The 18,678-nt window shown below is 50.0% G+C and overlaps 1 protein-coding gene across 2 annotated transcripts in view; it reads left to right on the top strand.

Annotated features, from left to right (window-relative positions):
- Nucleotides 1–1,359: 1,359 nt before the first annotated feature.
- LOC143766529 (uncharacterized) overlaps nt 1,360–18,678 on the top strand; it is a 54,816-nt gene continuing 37,497 nt past the window's right edge. Inside the window, exons 1-6 of one of the 2 annotated variants that reach the window (XM_077254293.1) lie at nt 1,360–1,625; nt 16,660–16,809; nt 16,939–17,118; nt 17,202–17,325; nt 17,409–17,503; nt 17,699–17,789. In XM_077254293.1, the coding sequence (XP_077110408.1) occupies nt 1,404–1,625; nt 16,660–16,809; nt 16,939–17,118; nt 17,202–17,325; nt 17,409–17,503; nt 17,699–17,789 (862 nt within the window). In that variant the 5' untranslated portion in view covers nt 1,360–1,403. Of the gene's footprint in view, nt 1,705–16,659; nt 16,810–16,938; nt 17,119–17,201; nt 17,326–17,408; nt 17,504–17,698; nt 17,790–18,678 lie in introns of both variants that reach the window. The other variant, XM_077254294.1, reaches the window with a different exon arrangement.

Here is an 18,678-nt window from a genome sequence, read left to right as displayed (position 1 = left end):
TTTCTGTCTGACTGTTGGTTTCAGGGTGTAGGCAATGACAAGTCTTTCCCCAGTTTTTTATAAAACGCTCTCCGGAATTTGGAGACAAATTGTATTCCGTTATCAGACGCAATGTTAAGAGGAATTCCATGTAATCTCACACCATGAGAAACAACCTGGAGAGTGTCAGCATTAGGTAACCCTGACAAAGGAACACACTGAGCCTCTGCACTGAATCACCCCCGAATAACAGTCTTCCCACCAGACATGGGGGAAATACATGGACAGATAAGTTTATTGTCTTTCTGGAATTGGCAAAGGCAAACTTATGACAAACTTTAACACGTGCACAAACTTCTAAAGCGGATACAAAATCTTTAATATCAATATTCATAGATGACCACCAAAAAAGCCCAGTAATAGCTTTCTGCATGGATGTGACCCCACTCAAGATGGAATCATGAAACTTCTGTAACAGACACAATCTAAGGTACACATCTACATAATATATTATAATTTGGACCCAAGAGTGGCGGAAGGAGCCAATAACTGGACTTTATGGCTTTCAGCTTCAAATTCTGAGGATTTACCGAAATCACAATGCCCTTAGTGAGAATGGAGGATGGAGGTTCTGGAGGAGAAACTGAACCAAGACTGCGTGATCATGGATATCATGCATCCCCCTTCACATTCTTCGACCCGGCCTGAAATTCATAGAAAAATTGAATCTAGAGAGAAATAAGGGCCATCTTGCCCGTCTAGGAGTTGGCCCTTTACCTGATCAATATACGCTAAATTTCTGTGGTCAGTGACCACAGTGATTTGATGAACTGCCCCCTCCAGAAAATGTCCGTTCTTTCAGCAGATGAAAATTTTCTTGAGAAAAATGTAAATGATCACAAATTGGTCAGAGTTTTGGAACCCTGAGATAAAACAGCCCCAACCCCAACCTTCGAAGGATTCACCTCCACAATGAATGGCCCTTAGAGATCGGGTTGGATTATAACAGGAGCAGAAATAACAGCACAACAAATCTTCCAATGTAATCAGAGAAAATATCATTCAGAAAGTTGTGAGATCCTGTTGGAGCAATGGAGAATCCGAATGGAGGATGAGATTTACGAATAATCCTCAGTTTAAACGCCGTTTTCCACTCATCTGCTCTGCTCCGTACACCTCGTACACACACGGCTCTGCTACATCCACACTGTAAACCCCTCCTGACCCCACACATAAACTTCCCCTCATCCAGCACCATGACAACCAGCACAGCAGAGTCCTGCATACACTGAGGCCCTGATCATGTGATCCCTGACTCCTCCCCTCCTGTGACCTCATCACAGGTCCTGTGTGCACAGAGCAGCCGTATATGTGGAGTGCGGCTCTGCGGGTGGAGGTCGGTGCTGGAGGCTCCATTATTCTCTATGTGGAGTGCGGCTCTGCAGGTGGAGGTCGGTGCTGGAGGCCCTATTATTCTCTATGTGGAGTGCGGCTCTGCAGGTGGAGGTCGGTGCTGGAGGCTCCATTATTCTCTATGTGGAGTGCGGCTCTGCGGGTGGAGGTCGGTGCTGGAGGCTCCATTATTCTCTATGTGGAGTGCGACTCTGCAGGTGGAGGTCGGTGCTGGAGGCTCCATTATTCTCTATGTGAGTGCGGCTCTGCGGGTGGAGGTCGGTGCTGGAGGCCCCATTATTCTCTATGTGGAGTGCGGCTCTGCGGGTGGAGGTCGGTGCTGGAGGCTCCATTATTCTCTATGTGGAGTGCGGGTGGAGGTCGGTGCTGGAGGCCCCATTATTCTCTATGTGAGTGCGGCTCTGCGGGTGGAGGTCGGTGCTGGAGGCCCCATTATTCTCTATGTGGAGTGCGGCTCTGCGGGTGGAGGTCGGTGCTGGAGGCTCCATTATTCTCTATGTGGAGTGCGGGTGGAGGTCGGTGCTGGAGGCCCCATTATTCTCTATGTGAGTGCGGCTCTGCGGGTGGAGGTCGGTGCTGGAGGCCCCATTATTCTCTATGTGGAGTGCGGCTCTGCGGGTGGAGGTCGGTGCTGGAGGCTCCATTATTCTCTATGTGGAGTGCGGGTGGAGGTCGGTGCTGGAGGCCCCATTATTCTCTATGTGGAGTGTGGCTCTGCGGGTGGAGGTCGGTGCTGGAGGCTCCATTATTCTCTATGTGGAGTGCGGCTCTGCGGGTGGAGGTCGGTGCTGGAGGCTCCATTATTCTCTATGTGGAGTGCGGCTCTGCGGGCGGGTGGAGGTAGGTGCTGGAGGCTCCATTATTCTCTATGTGGAGTGCGGCTCTGCGGGTGGAGGTCGGTGCTGGAGGCTCCATTATTCTCTATGTGGAGTGCGGCTCTGCGGGTGGAGGTCGGTGCTGGAGGCCCCATTATTCTCTATGTGGAGTGCGACTCTGCAGGTGGAGGTCGGTGCTGGAGGCTCCATTATTCTCTATGTGAGTGCGGCTCTGCGGGTGGAGGTCGGTGCTGGAGGCCTCATTATTCTCTATGTGGAGTGCGGCTCTGCGGGTGGAGGTCGGTGCTGGAGGCCCCATTATTCTCTATGTGAGTGCGGCTCTGCGGGTGGAGGTCGGTGCTGGAGGCCTCATTATTCTCTATGTGGAGTGCGGCTCTGCGGGTGGAGGTCGGTGCTGGAGGCCCCATTATTCTCTATGTGGAGTGCGACTCTGCAGGTGGAGGTCGGTGCTGGAGGCTCCATTATTCTCTATGTGGAGTGCGGCTCTGTGGGTGGAGGTCGGTGCTGGAGGCTCCATTATTCTCTATGTGGAGTGCGGCTCTGCGGGTGGAGGTCGGTGCTGGAGGCTCCATTATTCTCTATGTGGAGTGCGGCTCTGCGGGTGGAGGTCGGTGCTGGAGGCTCCATTATTCTCTATGTGGAGTGCGGCTCTGCGGGTAGAGGTCGGTGCTGGAGGCCCCATTATTCTCTATGTGGAGTGCGGCTCTGCGGGTGGAGGTCGGTGCTGGAGGCTCCATTATTCTCTATGTGGAGTGCGGCTCTGCTGGTGGAGGTCGGTGCTGGAGGCCCCATTATTCTCTATGTGGAGTGCGGCTCTGCAGGTGGAGGTCGGTGCTGGAGGCTCCATTATTCTCTATGTGGAGTGCTGCTCTGCGGGTGGAGGTCGGTGCTGGAGGCTCCATTATTCTCTATGTGGAGTGCGGCTCTGCGGGTGGAGGTCGGTGCTGGAGGCTCCATTATTCTCTATGTGGAGTGCGGCTCTGCGGGTGGAGGTCGGTGCTGGAGGCTCCATTATTCTCTATGTGGAGTGCGGCTCTGCGGGTGGAGGTCGGTGCTGGAGGCCCCATTATTCTCTATGTGGAGTGCGGCTCTGCGGGTGGAGGTCGGTGCTGGAGGCTCCATTATTCTCTATGTGGAGTGCGGCTCTGCGGGTGGAGGTCGGTGCTGGAGGCTCCATTATTCTCTATGTGGAGTGCGGCTCTGCAGGTGGAGGTCGGTGCTGGAGGCTCCATTATTCTCTATGTGGAGTGCGACTCTGCAGGTGGAGGTCGGTGCTGGAGGCCCCATTATTCTCTATGTGAGTGCGGCTCTGCGGGTGGAGGTCGGTGCTGGAGGCCTCATTATTCTCTATGTGGAGTGCGGCTCTGCGGGTGGAGGTCGGTGCTGGAGGCCCCATTATTCTCTATGTGGAGTGCGACTCTGCAGGTGGAGGTCGGTGCTGGAGGCTCCATTATTCTCTATGTGGAGTGCGGCTCTGTGGGTGGAGGTCGGTGCTGGAGGCTCCATTATTCTCTATGTGGAGTGCGGCTCTGCGGGTGGAGGTCGGTGCTGGAGGCTCCATTATTCTCTATGTGGAGTGCGGCTCTGCGGGTGGAGGTCGGTGCTGGAGGCTCCATTATTCTCTATGTGGAGTGCGGCTCTGCGGGTAGAGGTCGGTGCTGGAGGCCCCATTATTCTCTATGTGGAGTGCGGCTCTGCGGGTGGAGGTCGGTGCTGGAGGCTCCATTATTCTCTATGTGGAGTGCGGCTCTGCTGGTGGAGGTCGGTGCTGGAGGCCCCATTATTCTCTATGTGGAGTGCGGCTCTGCAGGTGGAGGTCGGTGCTGGAGGCTCCATTATTCTCTATGTGGAGTGCTGCTCTGCGGGTGGAGGTCGGTGCTGGAGGCTCCATTATTCTCTATGTGGAGTGCGGCTCTGCGGGTGGAGGTCGGTGCTGGAGGCTCCATTATTCTCTATGTGGAGTGCGGCTCTGCGGGTGGAGGTCGGTGCTGGAGGCTCCATTATTCTCTATGTGGAGTGCGGCTCTGCGGGTGGAGGTCGGTGCTGGAGGCCCCATTATTCTCTATGTGGAGTGCGGCTCTGCGGGTGGAGGTCGGTGCTGGAGGCTCCATTATTCTCTATGTGGAGTGCGGCTCTGCGGGTGGAGGTCGGTGCTGGAGGCTCCATTATTCTCTATGTGGAGTGCGGCTCTGCGGGTGGAGGTCGGTGCTGGAGGCCCCATTATTCTCTATGTTGAGTGCGGCTCTGCGGGTGGAGGTCGGTGCCGGAGGCTCCATTATTCTCTATGTGGAGTGCGGGTGGAGGTCGGTGCTGGAGGCTCCATTATTCTCTATGTGGAGTGCGGGTGGAGGTCGGTGCTGGAGGCCCCATTATTCTCTGTGTGGAGTGCGGGTGGAGGTCGGTGCTGGAGGCTCCATTATTCTCTGTGTGGAGTGCGGCTCTGCGGGTGGAGGTCGGTGCCGGAGGCTCCATTATTCTCTGTGTGGAGTGCGGCTCTGCGGGTGGAGGTCAGTGCTGGAGGCTCCATTATTGTCTATGTGGAGTGCGGCTCTGCGGGTGGAGGTCGGTGCTGGAGGCTCCATTATTCTCTATGTGGAGTGCGGCTCTGCGGGTGGAGGTCGGTGCCGGACCCTCCATTATTCTCTATGTGGAGTGCGACTCTGTGGGTGGAGGTCGGTACTGGAGGCTCCATTCTCTATGTAGAGTGTGGCTCTGCGGGTGGAGGTCGGTGCTGGAGGCTCCATTATTCTCTATGTGGAGGTCGGTGCTGGAGGCTCCATTATTCTCTATGTGGAGTGCGGCTCTGTGGGTGGAGGTCTGTGCTGGAGGCTCCATTATTCTCTATGTGGAGTGCGGCTCTGCGGGTGGAGGCTCCATTATTCTCTGTGTGTTGTGCGACTCTGCGGGTGGAGGTCGGTGCCGGACCCTCCATTATTCTCTATGTGGAGTGCGACTCTGTGGGTGGAGGTCTGTGCTGGAGGCTCCATTATTCTCTATGTGGAGTGCGGCTCTGCGGGTGGAGGCTCCATTATTCTCTGTGTGTTGTGCGACTCTGCGGGTGGAGGTCGGTGCCGGACCCTCCATTATTCTCTATGTGGAGTGCGGCTCTGCGGGTGGAGGTCAGTGCTGGAGGCTCCATTCCCTTCAATGGAGATATTATCTTGTGCAAGGAAGTGTTAGAGCATATGGTTGTAGCTCAGTGCCTTTGATCATGTAACCTCCCCTGGGGTGTTGGCCAATTGCTAATTTATTTCCAATCAGGTCCCACAATCCCTATCACCTGATCCTTTACTGAGTCCTATAAATTTAGTAGCATCTTAAGGGGTGCACGCATGTGGGGTCAAGCACGCGCATCCCTGCAGCAAAGCATCACGGCAGCTAAGCATAGCAACGCCACAGTTATTTCAACGGCAGGAGTCAGAACTCCACTCTATTTATCTCTCTTTTGAGTATGTCTGCTGAATAAGCACTTCTTATTACTTGGACCTAGCTTTTCTATTAACCCATCTTACTCCATAATGTTTACATATGCCTTTGCAGTGCTTGCTCCACTAATCCTCTCTCTCCTTCGCTATCCACAAACCCCAGCACCCTCTAACCAAATAATCATCTCCACTGCACTCTTACCTCCCCACCTGTCCTCCTCTACTGACCTGCTCCAACCTCAAATCTGTCCTAATAAAACAAGTCGCCCACTCTCTTTCTCCCACCTGCTCTCCCTTTCTCTGCTTCTCACTGCTGGCGACATATCTCCTAACCCTGGACCCCCACAGCTCATACCTCCCATGACTACCCCATCCTATCGCTCCCTATCTAAAACGAACTACCGCAATCTTTCCAACATAAAGCCCGTGCCCCTGACACCCACCCCCCTGCTATCTCTGGGGCACTCTGGAATTCCTGCTCAATCTGCAATATGCTTCATGTGATTCACGACCTTTTTCTCTCTCACAAGCTTTCCTTCCTTGGCCTCACAGAAACATGGCTAACACCCTCTGACACCGCCTCCCCTGCTGATCTGTGTTACGGCGGCTTCCACTTCACCCACACCCCTCGTCCTGGCAACAGACATGGTGGAGGAGTGGGTCTTCTCCTTTCTTCTAACTGCACCTTTAACCCAATCCCACCTCTACCCCCCTTATCCTACCCTGTTTTGAAGTCCACTCTGTCCGCATCTACTCTCCCTCCAACCTCCAAGTGGCCTCATATACCGACCTCCAGGCCCAGCCTCTTCCTTTGTTGAACAATTCTCCACCTGGCTTCTTCACTTTCTCTCTGCTGACATTCCCACCATCATCATGGGTGACTTCAACATCCCCACTGATACACCTCAGTCAACAGCCTCCAAACTTCTGACCCTTACTTCATCTTTTGGACTTACTCAGTGCTCCTCCGCAGCCACCCACATAGACGGACATACCCTAGACCTGGTCTTCACTCGTCTTTGCTCTCTATCTAACTCCACCAACTCCCCTCTCCCTCTATCCAACCACCGTCTGCTCACTTTCTCATCCTTGTCCTCCTCACCGGTCACCCATGTCCAGCAACATGCGCACACTTGCAGAAACCTTGCACATCTAGACTCCCACACGCTCTCTGACGCTATCCTACCACTGGCATCCATATCCTCACTCCACAACACAGACACTGCTTTCTACAATGCCACTCTCGCATCAGCTATTGACACAGTTGCCCCTCTTGTTCATGGCAGAGTGTGACGTATCAATAGACAACCCTGGCACAATAACACCACTAAAAAGCTCCGGCAACTGTCCAGGGTTGCAGAGTGGCATTGGAAGAAAACAGATTCGCAAGACGACTTCACTGCATTCAAACAGGCCACACTCGCTTTTAAATCTGCTCTCACCTCTGCTAAACAGGCCTACCTCACAACCCTTGTATCCTCCCTATCCTACAACCCTAAAATTATTCAAAACCTTTAACTCCCTCCTCCACCCCCCACTGCCCCCTCCAACCTCCCTCATCTCTGCTGAGGACTTTGCGAGGACTTTGCCACACACTTTAAAAAAAGATCAACCAAACAAGGCAAGTCTTCATTGTTCAACCACCACAACCCCTTTGTATACCAGATCTGCCCAAACCCCATAACCTCCCTCTCCAAGATCACTGAAGGGGGGCTTAATTGTCTCCACTCCAAATCGCACCTCACTACCTGTGCGCTCGACCCCATCCCATCCCACGTCCTCCCCAACCTCACCACCACACTTATCCCATCCCTAACCCACCTCTTCAACCTATCACTAACTTCTGGCACCTTGCCTTCTGCTTTCAAACATGCCACAATCACACCTATCCTTAAAAAGCCAACCCTTGACCCAACAGCTATGTCCAGCTGTCGCCCAATATCACTGCTCCCATTCGCTTCCAAACACCTGGAGCAGCACGTCCATGCTGAACTTTCCTCCCACCTCTCATCTAACTTGCTCTTTGACAATCTACAATCTGGTTTCCGCCCCCATCACTCAACTGAGACCGCCCTGACCAAAATCACTAATGACCTACTTACAGCCAAAGCTAACAGACAATACTCTGTACTCCTTCTAGACCTGTCCCCTGCTTTTGATACAGTTGACCACTGCCTCCTACTACAGATGCTCTCCTTTGGCATCAAAGACCTCGCCCTATCCTGGATCTCCTCATAACTTTCCAATGGCACATTCAGCGTCTCCCACTCCCACACTACCTCCTCATGCCATCCTCTCTCTGTTGGAGTTCCCCAAGGCTCTGTTCTAGGACCCCTACTCTTCTCAATCTACACACTTGGCCTGGGACAACTCATAAAGTCCCATGGATTCCAGTACCACCTTTATGCTGATGACACTCAGATCTACCTTTCTGGCCCAGATGTCACCTCTCTGCTGTCCAGAATCCCGGAGTGTCTATCAGCCTTATCCTCCTTCTTCTCCTCTCGCTTCCTCAAGCTCAATGTGGACAAATCTAAACTCCTCATCTTTCCTCCATCTCATAGATCTTCCATACCTGACCTATCGCAATTAATGACATCACGCTTTCCCCCATAACGGAAGACCCTTGACTCTGCCCTGTCCTTCAAACTGCAGATCCAAGCTCTTTCCACCTCCTGTCGCCTCCAGCTCAAAAATATCTCCAGAATCCATCCTTTCCTCAACCGTCAATCTATTAATATGCTTGTGCATGCCTTCATCATTTCCTGCCTTGACTATGACAACATCCTTTTCTGTGGCGTCCCTGCTAAGGAGGCTCCATTATTCTCTATCTCCACCCGCAGAGCCTCATTCCACATAGGTGCTGGAGGCTCCATTATTCTCTGTGGAGTGTGGCTCTGCGGGTGGAGGTAGGTGCTGGAGGCTCTGTGTGCCCCTGGGGTCCAGTCCAGAGGTGTGGTATCCCACTCTCAGGTAAGGAGTGAGCACTACCCAGGACTCTAAGGGCTCATTTCCACTTGCGAGAAACACATCCGTGTCTCGCATGTGGAAACCAAGTTCTGGCGCCGGCACTTTTGAGCGGAGCGTGCAGCTCCATGTGTTGCTATGCAGCCGCACGCTCCGGTCTAGAGTGCCGGCGCCACAGCTTGGCTTTCACATGCGAGACACAGACGTATATCTCGCAAGTGGAAACAAGCCCTTACACTCACATCCAACACACCCCAGTTCAGTCGGGGTACCTGGGCATACCCTGAGGGAGGATGGCCTTATCCCAGGCTGTATAGGAATGGGTGGTGGGAGTGCGTGGGGTAGGTAGGAAAAAAGGGGAGGAGCTTACTAGGTGGGAAGAACAGTGCACTAGAGCAGCAGTTGGTCCTAGGAGACCGAAGGAGTAGAGAACAGAGTGCGGGTTGAGAACAGAGCAGAAGAGAGAATTGAAAGGGAGAGACAAAAGGAAGCTCCCGGGAGGACAGAAGGGGTCCTGTGGGCACTGGAAGTGCAGAAGCCTCCCGTGGGGCCCGTATCCAGACATGGAGGGACCAGGTTGCAGTTAGGGGACCGGTCCCAACTTAGTGGAATACTTCAAGTTCAGCTAAGAAACCGGAGGCTGTGGCTTTGCAAGAGTCAGTCACATCAACCCATACTTCGCCAAAAAGGCAGCTGTATAGAATCCAGTGGACTGAGAAGACTTTGCCCGACCAGTTTCGTGGCTGCTGGCTTGGGACACTGTGGATTAGGCTCTGGGCAGGAGAAGTGGAAGCCAGCGTAGTGAGACGGCCAGAGAAAGGCATACAAAAGGAGTCCTGGAAAGGTGCATCCCAATCTACCTGGGAGTTTGCTGGACCGCTGACCCGGAGAACACAGCATCCGGCTGGTGTTTGTGGACTGGAGAACTGTGAGTAAAAGTGGAAACTGCACCTTATTGTGTCCTTTGCTTTATTTCTGCAACACCTGCCCAGCCTAACACAACCACCATCATCTTAATCATCACTACATCTGCCCAGGGGTTAGCTCTATCCTTGGGGAGCCACACCATCCTTGCTGCGCTACCATCACCCCAGAGGATATGACTGCAGCGTCGGCTAACACCTTTATTGCCGAACACCACAGTTGTTGTCACAAGCATTTTCTCAGTCTCCCATGACTGCACCACAGAGAGAGGGGATCAGCCCTTCAGGGTCAGGGAACCTACAGATTAAAAGGGTGGTACCTCTCCCTCGCATCAGTTGGTTTCCTGTCCCTGAAGGGGAACCTTCAGTTTCGTGGTACTTTAATTGTAGGATGCCGTCTGATGAAGATCTGAATGATCCAGGGCCGACCAGTTTGGGTTCTGGCAGTGGGGAAGCCCCTGCCACGGCTGGTGCGATACCTGAAGCCGCCATCGCTGGGACTGGGGGGCTCTGCAGGGTGAGCTGGGGGGAGGGGGTGTGTGGCCGCCATTCCGGAAAGGATGCAGGGGCTCCAGGTTCACGACAGGTGTACACACGGATAGTGTGGAACCTGTTGGTGTGGCAAGGTGGCCGCCGCACCGGAAATAAAGAACTTCCGGGTTCGGGTGGGCGAACGCGCAGTGGAGTGTGGGTGAACCAAGATGGCCACCAACCCGGATGTAATGAGGTCTTTCCAGGCCCCGGTGGGTGCATGCCCAGAGACGCTCCCCAACTGATGGGGAGGGAGGTGACAGGCAGTGAAATCTACTATGGGGGTGGTGGACCTTCGTCCTGATAAATCAGTACAAGATATCATGTTTTTTGGATTAGGGCAAAAGAAACCCAAAGTGTTCCCTCTTAATGAAAGTATCCAGGCACTAATCAAAAAAGAATGGGAGAAGCCAGATACGAAAAATTCCTCGGTACCTTCCCTTAGAAGAAAATATTCCTTTGAAGAGGAGGCATCGACATCTTGGGACAAAGCACCTAGGCTGGACGTTGCTGTAGTTAAAGCCTCAAAAAAATGTGCCCTCCCCATTGAGGACATGGGTACACTTACAGACCCCTTAGATAAAAAAGCTGACACATTTCTTAAAGGGGCCTGGGAGTCAGCAGGGGGAAACCTGAGGCCAGCTATAGCAGTGACATGTACTTCCAGATCACTAATGGTATGGGTAGACCAGCTGGAAAAACAACTAAGGGAAGGGGCACTCAGAAATAAAATCTTGGAATCCATTCCCATGATAAGAGGTGCAGCGGCCTTTTTAGCAGATTCATCGGCTGACTCTGTCCGTTTAACATCTAAATCTGCAGCCCTCTCGAATGCAGCCCCGGAGAACCTTATGGCTTAAATGTTGGCCATGGGACCTACAAACTAAACTTAAATTGTGCTCGATCCCATGTGAGTGCCAATATTTATTAGGAGAAACTTTGGATGATATCCTCCAAAAAGCCGGGGACAATAAAAAGGGATTCCTGAACCTAGGGCCTGTGTCATTTAAACGGTCCTTTCGGAGCAAAAAGTTTTTTCGTAGGAAACCTCGGGAGGTCAGAATAGATGGGATGAGATAAGAAGGAAAAACAGAGGGTACCTCTTTGGCAGTTCTTCCCAAGACAAAAAAAAATCTTCAAAGTGACAGTCTGCCCAGGGTGAGGGGAAGATTAACCCTTTTCCTTCTGGCCTGGGAAAAAATTTCAGGCAACCCTTGGATATTAAATCAAATCAAATCAGGCTTATGGATAGACTTCCGTTCTCTCCCCCCTCAAAACTATATGGTGACTCCCCTAATATCTTCTGTAGAGGAACAAAAGACCCTAGAATTCAAAGTCTAGAACCTAGTAGAGAAATGAGTCCTTCAGAAAGTTCCCCCTCAAGAGATGGGAAAGGGTTTCTACTCCCCATTATTTCTAGTATCGAAACCAAATGGCACTTATCGGACAAAAATAAATTTACGGAAACTGAAAGAATATGTCAAAAATAAAAAATTTAAGATGGAGTTAATAAAATCCACCATCAAAATACTATTCCCAAACTGTTTTATGACCGTCTTGGATTTCAGCGACGCGTACTATCATGTTCCCATCCACGAACAGTCTCGGAAATTCCTCATACTAGCAGTTTCCATAAAAGGGGAGATAAGAGAATTCCAATGCAGGGCCCTTCCTTTAGGAATCTCTATAGCCCCCCCCCCCCCCCCCCCGTGTGTTCACAAAGCTAGTAGCAGAAATGATGGCTCATCTGAGGGAACAAGACATCCTTATAATTCCCTATTTGGGCGATTTTCTAATAGTGAGCGACTTGGCCCAACACTGCTAAGAGTAGAGCATGGGTTGGCTTCTAAATCTAGATACTAAGAGGTCATTTAGAAGGTCATATAACTGTAAATTCTACTACTATGGTGGGAGGATATCAGCAATCTATCCAGAGGGAGCCCCTGGGTAATAACACCATCCCACATAATTACTACCGACTCAAGCCCTACGGGATGGGGGCCCACATGGACATACGGATGACTCGGGAAGGGGGGGGGAGAGTAGGAGAGCCAGGAATTAGCAGCTTCCTCGAACCAGAAAGAACTCTGGGCTGTAGGTCACTCTCTTTCAAACTTTCTTCCCTTTATACGGGGACATCACATCCGCATATTTTCGGACAACCAGGTAACAGTGGCTTACATAAACCATCAGGGGAACCAGATCCCAAGCTCTAATGGACACTTCCGCCAGAATCCTCATCTTTGCAGAGGAAAACCTTCTATCCCTTTTGGCACTACATATTCGGGTGGTGGAAAATCAAATGGCAGATTTTCTGAGCCACACTCAGTTAAGACAAGGCGATTGGGTTTTAAATCAGTCCATTTTCGATCAGATTGTGAAGATGTGGGGAACCCCGGAGATAGATTTATTTGCTGATTTCAACAACAAAAAAGTAGAGGCATTTTGCTCCCTGAACCCCAAGGGGAATCCTCTGGCCCTAGATGCCTTCACACTTCCATGGACCCACACCTTAACATATGCCTTTCCCCCGTTCATACTCATTCCAGCAGTTGTACGGAATGTCAGGGAAGACAAATCAAGGATGATACTTATAGTCCCTTTCTTGCCAGGAAGAACTTGGTTCTCCTGGCTGATGATGCTATCGATCTCCGACCTCTGGATTCTACCGGTTGTTCCAGACCTTCTATCTCAAGGCCCAGTGTTACATCCGCAGGTGGCGAACCTTCATTTAACAGCATGGATGTTGAAGGGGTGCTGCTGAGAGATAGGTGGTTTTCGGAGATCTTAGTTTCTACTCTATTAAGAAGTAGAAAACTGGTGACTACAAAGGCTTATGGTAAAGTCTGGAAAAAATTCCTATCCACCTCTAAAGTAAAAGTTCAGGATGGGATCCCAATTGTGGAAATCCTTGAATTTCTACGAAAAGGAGCAAGGCATGGCAGTCAGTACTTTGAAGGTACAAGTGTCAGCCTTGGCGGCATTATACAATCAACACATTGCAGGTGACCCTTGGGTAGTGCAGTTCATTAAAGCCCCAGCAAGATCCAGGCCTGTAGTTAGCCAAAAACTACCTTCCTGGGATCAAAATTTGTTACTTTTGGCACTAACAGGTGCCCCATTTGAATCCATAGATGCAGCCCCTCTCAGGATATTATCCTATAAAACTGTCCTACTGGTAGCTCTAACATCGAACCCCAGAGTGAGTGATATTCAGGCCCTATCTGCGGGTCCTCCTTTATGAAAATTCTAGATGATAGAATTATACTAAAGCCTGACCCAGCCTACCTTACAAAGGTCGTATCTCGATTCCATAGGTCCCAAGAGGTAGTCCTTCCTTCCTTTTGCTCAAATCCTAAGAATATGGAAGAGGAAAGATTTCACACTTTAGACTTTAAGAGATGTCTGGTTCAGTACCTAGAGTCCACCCAGAGATGTAGGAAGGAAGGCTCTCTTTTTGTGTGTTTCCAGGGACCTAGAAAGGGACTCAAGGCGTCTAAGAGTACTTTAGCAAGGTGGATAAGAGATGCGATAGCCTTGGCATATTCATCCAGTGGGAATATCGTTCCAGAGGGACTGAAAGCTCATTCCACAAGGGCCATGGCGACCTCATGGGCAGAGAGGTCTGAGGTATCAATAGAACAAATCTGTAAAGCGGCCACCTGGTCATCACCTTCAAACTTTTTTAAACACTATCGCCTAGATCTAACCTCCGCATCTGACTTAACCTTCGGAAGAAGGGTTCTTCAGGCTGTGGTCCCTCCCTAAACTACAAAATCTCTGTAATTCTCTCCGTGATGCTGTCATGGGAGACTGAGAAAAGCATAGTTACTTACCGATAGTAGTATTTCTCAGAGCCCATCACAGCACCCAGTTATTCCCTCCCATCACGTGTGCGGTGAGCATGTTTTACTGTTCATAGCGTGATTTATATAGGCACGGTGTTTCTTCTGATGAGCAACATTATAATGTGTATATATTTCTGTTATTAACCTGGAGGTCCTCCGATGCTCTGTAAACTAACTGATGCCAGGGAGAGGTACCGCCCTTTTAATCTGTAGGTTCCCTGTCCCTGAAGGGCGGATCCCCTCTCTCCGTGGTGCTATCCTGGGGTCTGAGAAATGCCGTTATCGGTAAGTAACTATGCTTTTATCCCATAAACTTTATTTTTCCCTTTAATTACAATGTCACCCCTTTAATTGAACACCCAGGGCCACGAACCGGGTCACCGCTGCCGTGACACATCCTCTTTAAGAACTGTTCAACCTGGATCAAGTAACCCATGGCCCTTGGGGGCGCTCCAGCTCCATTATTCTCTATGTAGAGTGCGGCTCTGCCGGTGGAGGTCGGTGCTGGAGGCTCCATTATTCTCTGTGGAGTGCAGCTCTGTGGGTGGAGGTCGGTGCTGGAGGCTCCATTATTCTCTATGTGGAGTGCGGCTCTGCGGGTGGAGGTCGGTGCTGGAGGCTCCATTATTCTCTATGTGGAGTGCGGCTCTGCAGGTGGAGGCTCCACACCACTGTAGCAGGTAAACACCCCAATTTCCAAAGGTGTCCCTTCTAATTGGGAAACTATCCCCTCTAATAATCCTTGGACAGTTCTGACAAACACGAAAAAGTGCCTCTGAAAGACTGGAACCAAGGAAACATGTATTACTCTCATAGTACGGGGCCCCTTTATTGGCCTCCACACAGTATAATGTTCCCCAAGTATCCTCCACACATTATGATGGTACAAGAAGCCCCACACAATCTGCTACTACCCAAACTACTAGGTACTAAATCCTCCCTTATCCTCATTCTTGATGCCTTACAATGCCACTTTTAGTTCCCCCAGTACATCCATGCTCAATTTTATTTTATTTTTTGTGTCTTTCATGTAATACCATATATATACTCGTGTATAAGACGAGTTTTTCAGCACATTTTTTTGTGCTGAAAATGCCCCCCTCGCCTTATACACGAATCGTGGTCCCAGAAAGCCGGAGGGGGAGCGGCGGAGCAGCGGGTCACAGAGGCAGGAGCTGGCAACTGTGGCTAAAGCCTGTGCCGCTGCTGTAATAGCTCACAGTGCCAGCCGCAGCCACTGGCTTTCAGCCACATATCATATTCATCTACCGGCGTGCCCTCGGTGCTGACACTGCATCTCATGCCAGCCGCCTACGCCTGGAGCTCTTCCTGCCGAGCGATCACGTGGCACCGCTCACTAAGATAATGACTATGCATGCCTTTCCACTCCTATAGGTGTGGGAGCATAATCATTGCCTTGGGGTATGTGTCCACGTTCAGGATTGCATCAGAATTTGGTCAGGATTTTTCATCAGTATTTGTGAGCCAAAACCAGGAGTGGAACAATTAGAGGAAAAGTATAATAGAAACATATGCTCCACTTTTGCATTTATCACCCACTCCTGGTTTTGGCTTACAAATACTGATGAAAAATCCTGACCAAATCCTGATGCAATCCTGAACGTGGACACATACCCTTAATGAGTAGGGCCACGTGATCGCTCAGTACAGGAAGAGCTCCAGGCTCCGGTGGCCGGAACGATGCAGGCAGGTGAGTGGGATGTGTGTTTTTTTTTCTTTTTTTTTTTTTGTTTGTTTTGGGTTTTTTTTAAACAGGAACCATGCATGGGGATAAGGAGCCATGCATACCAGGACAGGGGCTGGGGAGCCATTCACATCAGGACAGGAACTGGGGAGCTATGCATACCAGGACAGGAACTGGGGAGCTATGCATACCAGGACAGGGACTGGGGAGCTATGCATACCAGGACAGGGACTGGAGAGGCATGCACACCAGGACAGGAACTGGGGAGCCATGCACACCAGGATAGGGACTGGGGAGCCATGCACACCACAATAGGGATGAAGGAACAATGTATACCTGGCTTATACTCAAGTCAATAAGCTTATCCAGTTTTTTGTGTCAAAAGTAGGTGCCTCAGCTTATACTCGAGTATATACGTTATATGGAATCCAGAGCAAAAATGTTAAAAAAAAAAACACCTATTCAGAAAAAACACTGTACATGAAAATATTGGCACTAGATAACTCCTGTTTTGTTGTTCTTACAAATCATCTTTTATAAAAGCCTCAAACTTCTGTGTGTGAATCAGACATGAGATCTAACGTGATAGAAGATTACAGTGCGGGGAAGACGGGAAACCTCCATATAGAGGCCGGTGGTGATGGAGTCAGTGACAGACTCTGGACAGATCTGTTTCTAGAGCCGCAGTAGAAGATGGAGATGTCGTCCTCATCATGAAGTAGTTATTTCTCCTGTCACGTGTAATGAATATCTCCTGCAGTATTACTAATGCCGATTCCAGGGTCGGTAAATGAGACGAGAATTAGCGTTATGGAAGATGAGTCTATGAGAAACGTATTCAGCTGCCGACTCCGAGGGAGAAACTGCTTGTTGTCTGTGGCCTAAATATGTAGGTTTTATTAGTAGATGTAAAGAAGAAAACTAAATACTGTAAAATAATAAATCTCATATGTTTCCCTTATTATCTCCAGTAATTGTATTATTACACAGGATTCTTATGATGTTACATCGGCTCATCTTCTTCTCATTCAGGTCCCTACAATATCTGATCGTCTCAGTGAAGATCTTCTATATAAAAGAATTTTTCTGATTTACCCATCAAAGATGGATATGGACAGAGACAAGATGGCGGAGAGGATATTACACCTCACCCTAGAGATCCTCTTCCGGCTTACTGGAGAGGTGAGAGATTCTGATGATGTCACATTTCATCATTCTTATCTGTGGGAATAACAGATGGACAGAACTGGAGAGGTGAGGACTCTGGAAATGTCTGTAGTGAGATTTATTAAAGTGTCTTTCCATAACCAGGATTACACAGTAGTGAAAAAGACCTCTAGTGAGCGCTGTCAGGACCCTGTGTCTGAGGGATGGAGAAGACCCTTGAGCCCAATCAAAGGGCCTCCATCTCACCCCCTGATACATGAGGACATCAATGGCCAGAAGATCTTAGAACTCACCTACAAGATGATTGAGCTGCTGACTGGAGAGGTGACACTGCTGGGAATGCTGGGACATTATACAGTAACACTATGAAGGGTTCAGGGAGATAACGGTATCATTGTATGTGTCAGGTTCCTGTAAGGTGTCAGGATGTCGCTGTCTATTTCTCCGTGGAGGAGTGGGAGTATTTAGAAGGACACAAAGATCAGTACAATGACGTCATGATGGAGGATCCCCAGCCCCTCACATCACCAGGTAATAGACAGGACTAAATACACACGGACTATAATTATCTGTATGTAAGGAATGAATTCAGTCCCTGTATGTGTTTCCTCCAGATCTATCCAGTAAGAGGACAACACCAGAGAGATGTCCCTGTCTTCTTCCACAGGACTGTAAACAGGAAGATCCCAATGTTGCTCAGGATCATCAGGTAGATGGAGAAAAGGTGTCATGAGATCTCCAATATCATGTGTAGACTTTGAAGGTCTTGTGCTCAGTCTTGTTTTATCCTCCAGTATTATATGTTTTATACTTGTGTAATGAGAATGGTGGAGATGGCAGGATTAGAGCTGATCATAGATGGGACTTCTCCATCTGTCTGTGACTTTTACAATATTTGTTTCAGGGTGAAGATCTGACCCATATTAATACGACGGAGACATATGTGAGGGGTGATGAGCGGTGTAAAGAGGAGATTCCTACATATGGCTACCCAGGTGAGTAGTAAACACTAAATGTTGAGAAGTCACAGATTCTTCTCAGTTTCCGGCTGTGACTGCTTTATCGGTGGTGTAGTCCGGCAGTATCACAATTTTGTGATCACCATTTTGCCTCTAGACCATCACATTCTCTTCCACACAAAAAAAGCCCTTTTCTATAGAACGTATAGCCTGGAGGATCCACCTACTCCCCTTGGTTTAGGAGACACTGACTCTTACCTGCCAAGATCTGTAAACTACAAAGCCAATTGTCAGCGTACGTAGAATGTGCTGACAAGTTAGAAAATCACTTGAAGAAAAATATTATGATGGGCCTGTAAGAGAATGCGCAGGGTAATGATGCTGTTGGCTTCCTAGATCCCTGATATCTTATTGGATGAATCTCCCTTCTCTCCCTTCTGTGCTGCTGAATGTGCTCATATGGTCCCTACAAGACCAGGTCCAGTCTTTCAGGTCAAACTTCACTTTTATGATCGACAACATTAAATGTGAAGTGAGGCCAAGTGTGAATCTCTGTACAATCACTACAATGTTTTACCCCTCGTCATGACAGCACCCACTAGAGAAAGGGGATCCACCCATAGTAACAGGAAACCTACAGAAATAGAAAGGGCGGTCAACCTCTCCTCCTCAGTTGGTTTCCTGTTCCTATGGGAACCGAAGCATGGACACCTATGGAAGAAAGAAGAGATATCTTGGCCAATTCACGCCTCCTGTGCGGTTTCCGTGGGAACGGCAGGGCTGCGGTCCAGAAGCTGCATCTGGGTAGCTCTATCAGCCTCCCTTCTCGTCTGGTAAGGAGTCCGTGTGTACTGGGTCTGGGGAAGGACGCCTGGTACCACGTGGATACGCGGCGCGTGGTCGGGGTCCGGGTGAGGCCGCCCCG

The sequence above is a fragment of the Ranitomeya variabilis genome, chromosome 4 (assembly GCF_051348905.1).
Source record: "Ranitomeya variabilis isolate aRanVar5 chromosome 4, aRanVar5.hap1, whole genome shotgun sequence".
Taxonomy (NCBI): Eukaryota; Metazoa; Chordata; class Amphibia; order Anura; family Dendrobatidae; genus Ranitomeya; species Ranitomeya variabilis.
This window is presented reverse-complemented; position numbering and strand designations above follow the sequence as displayed.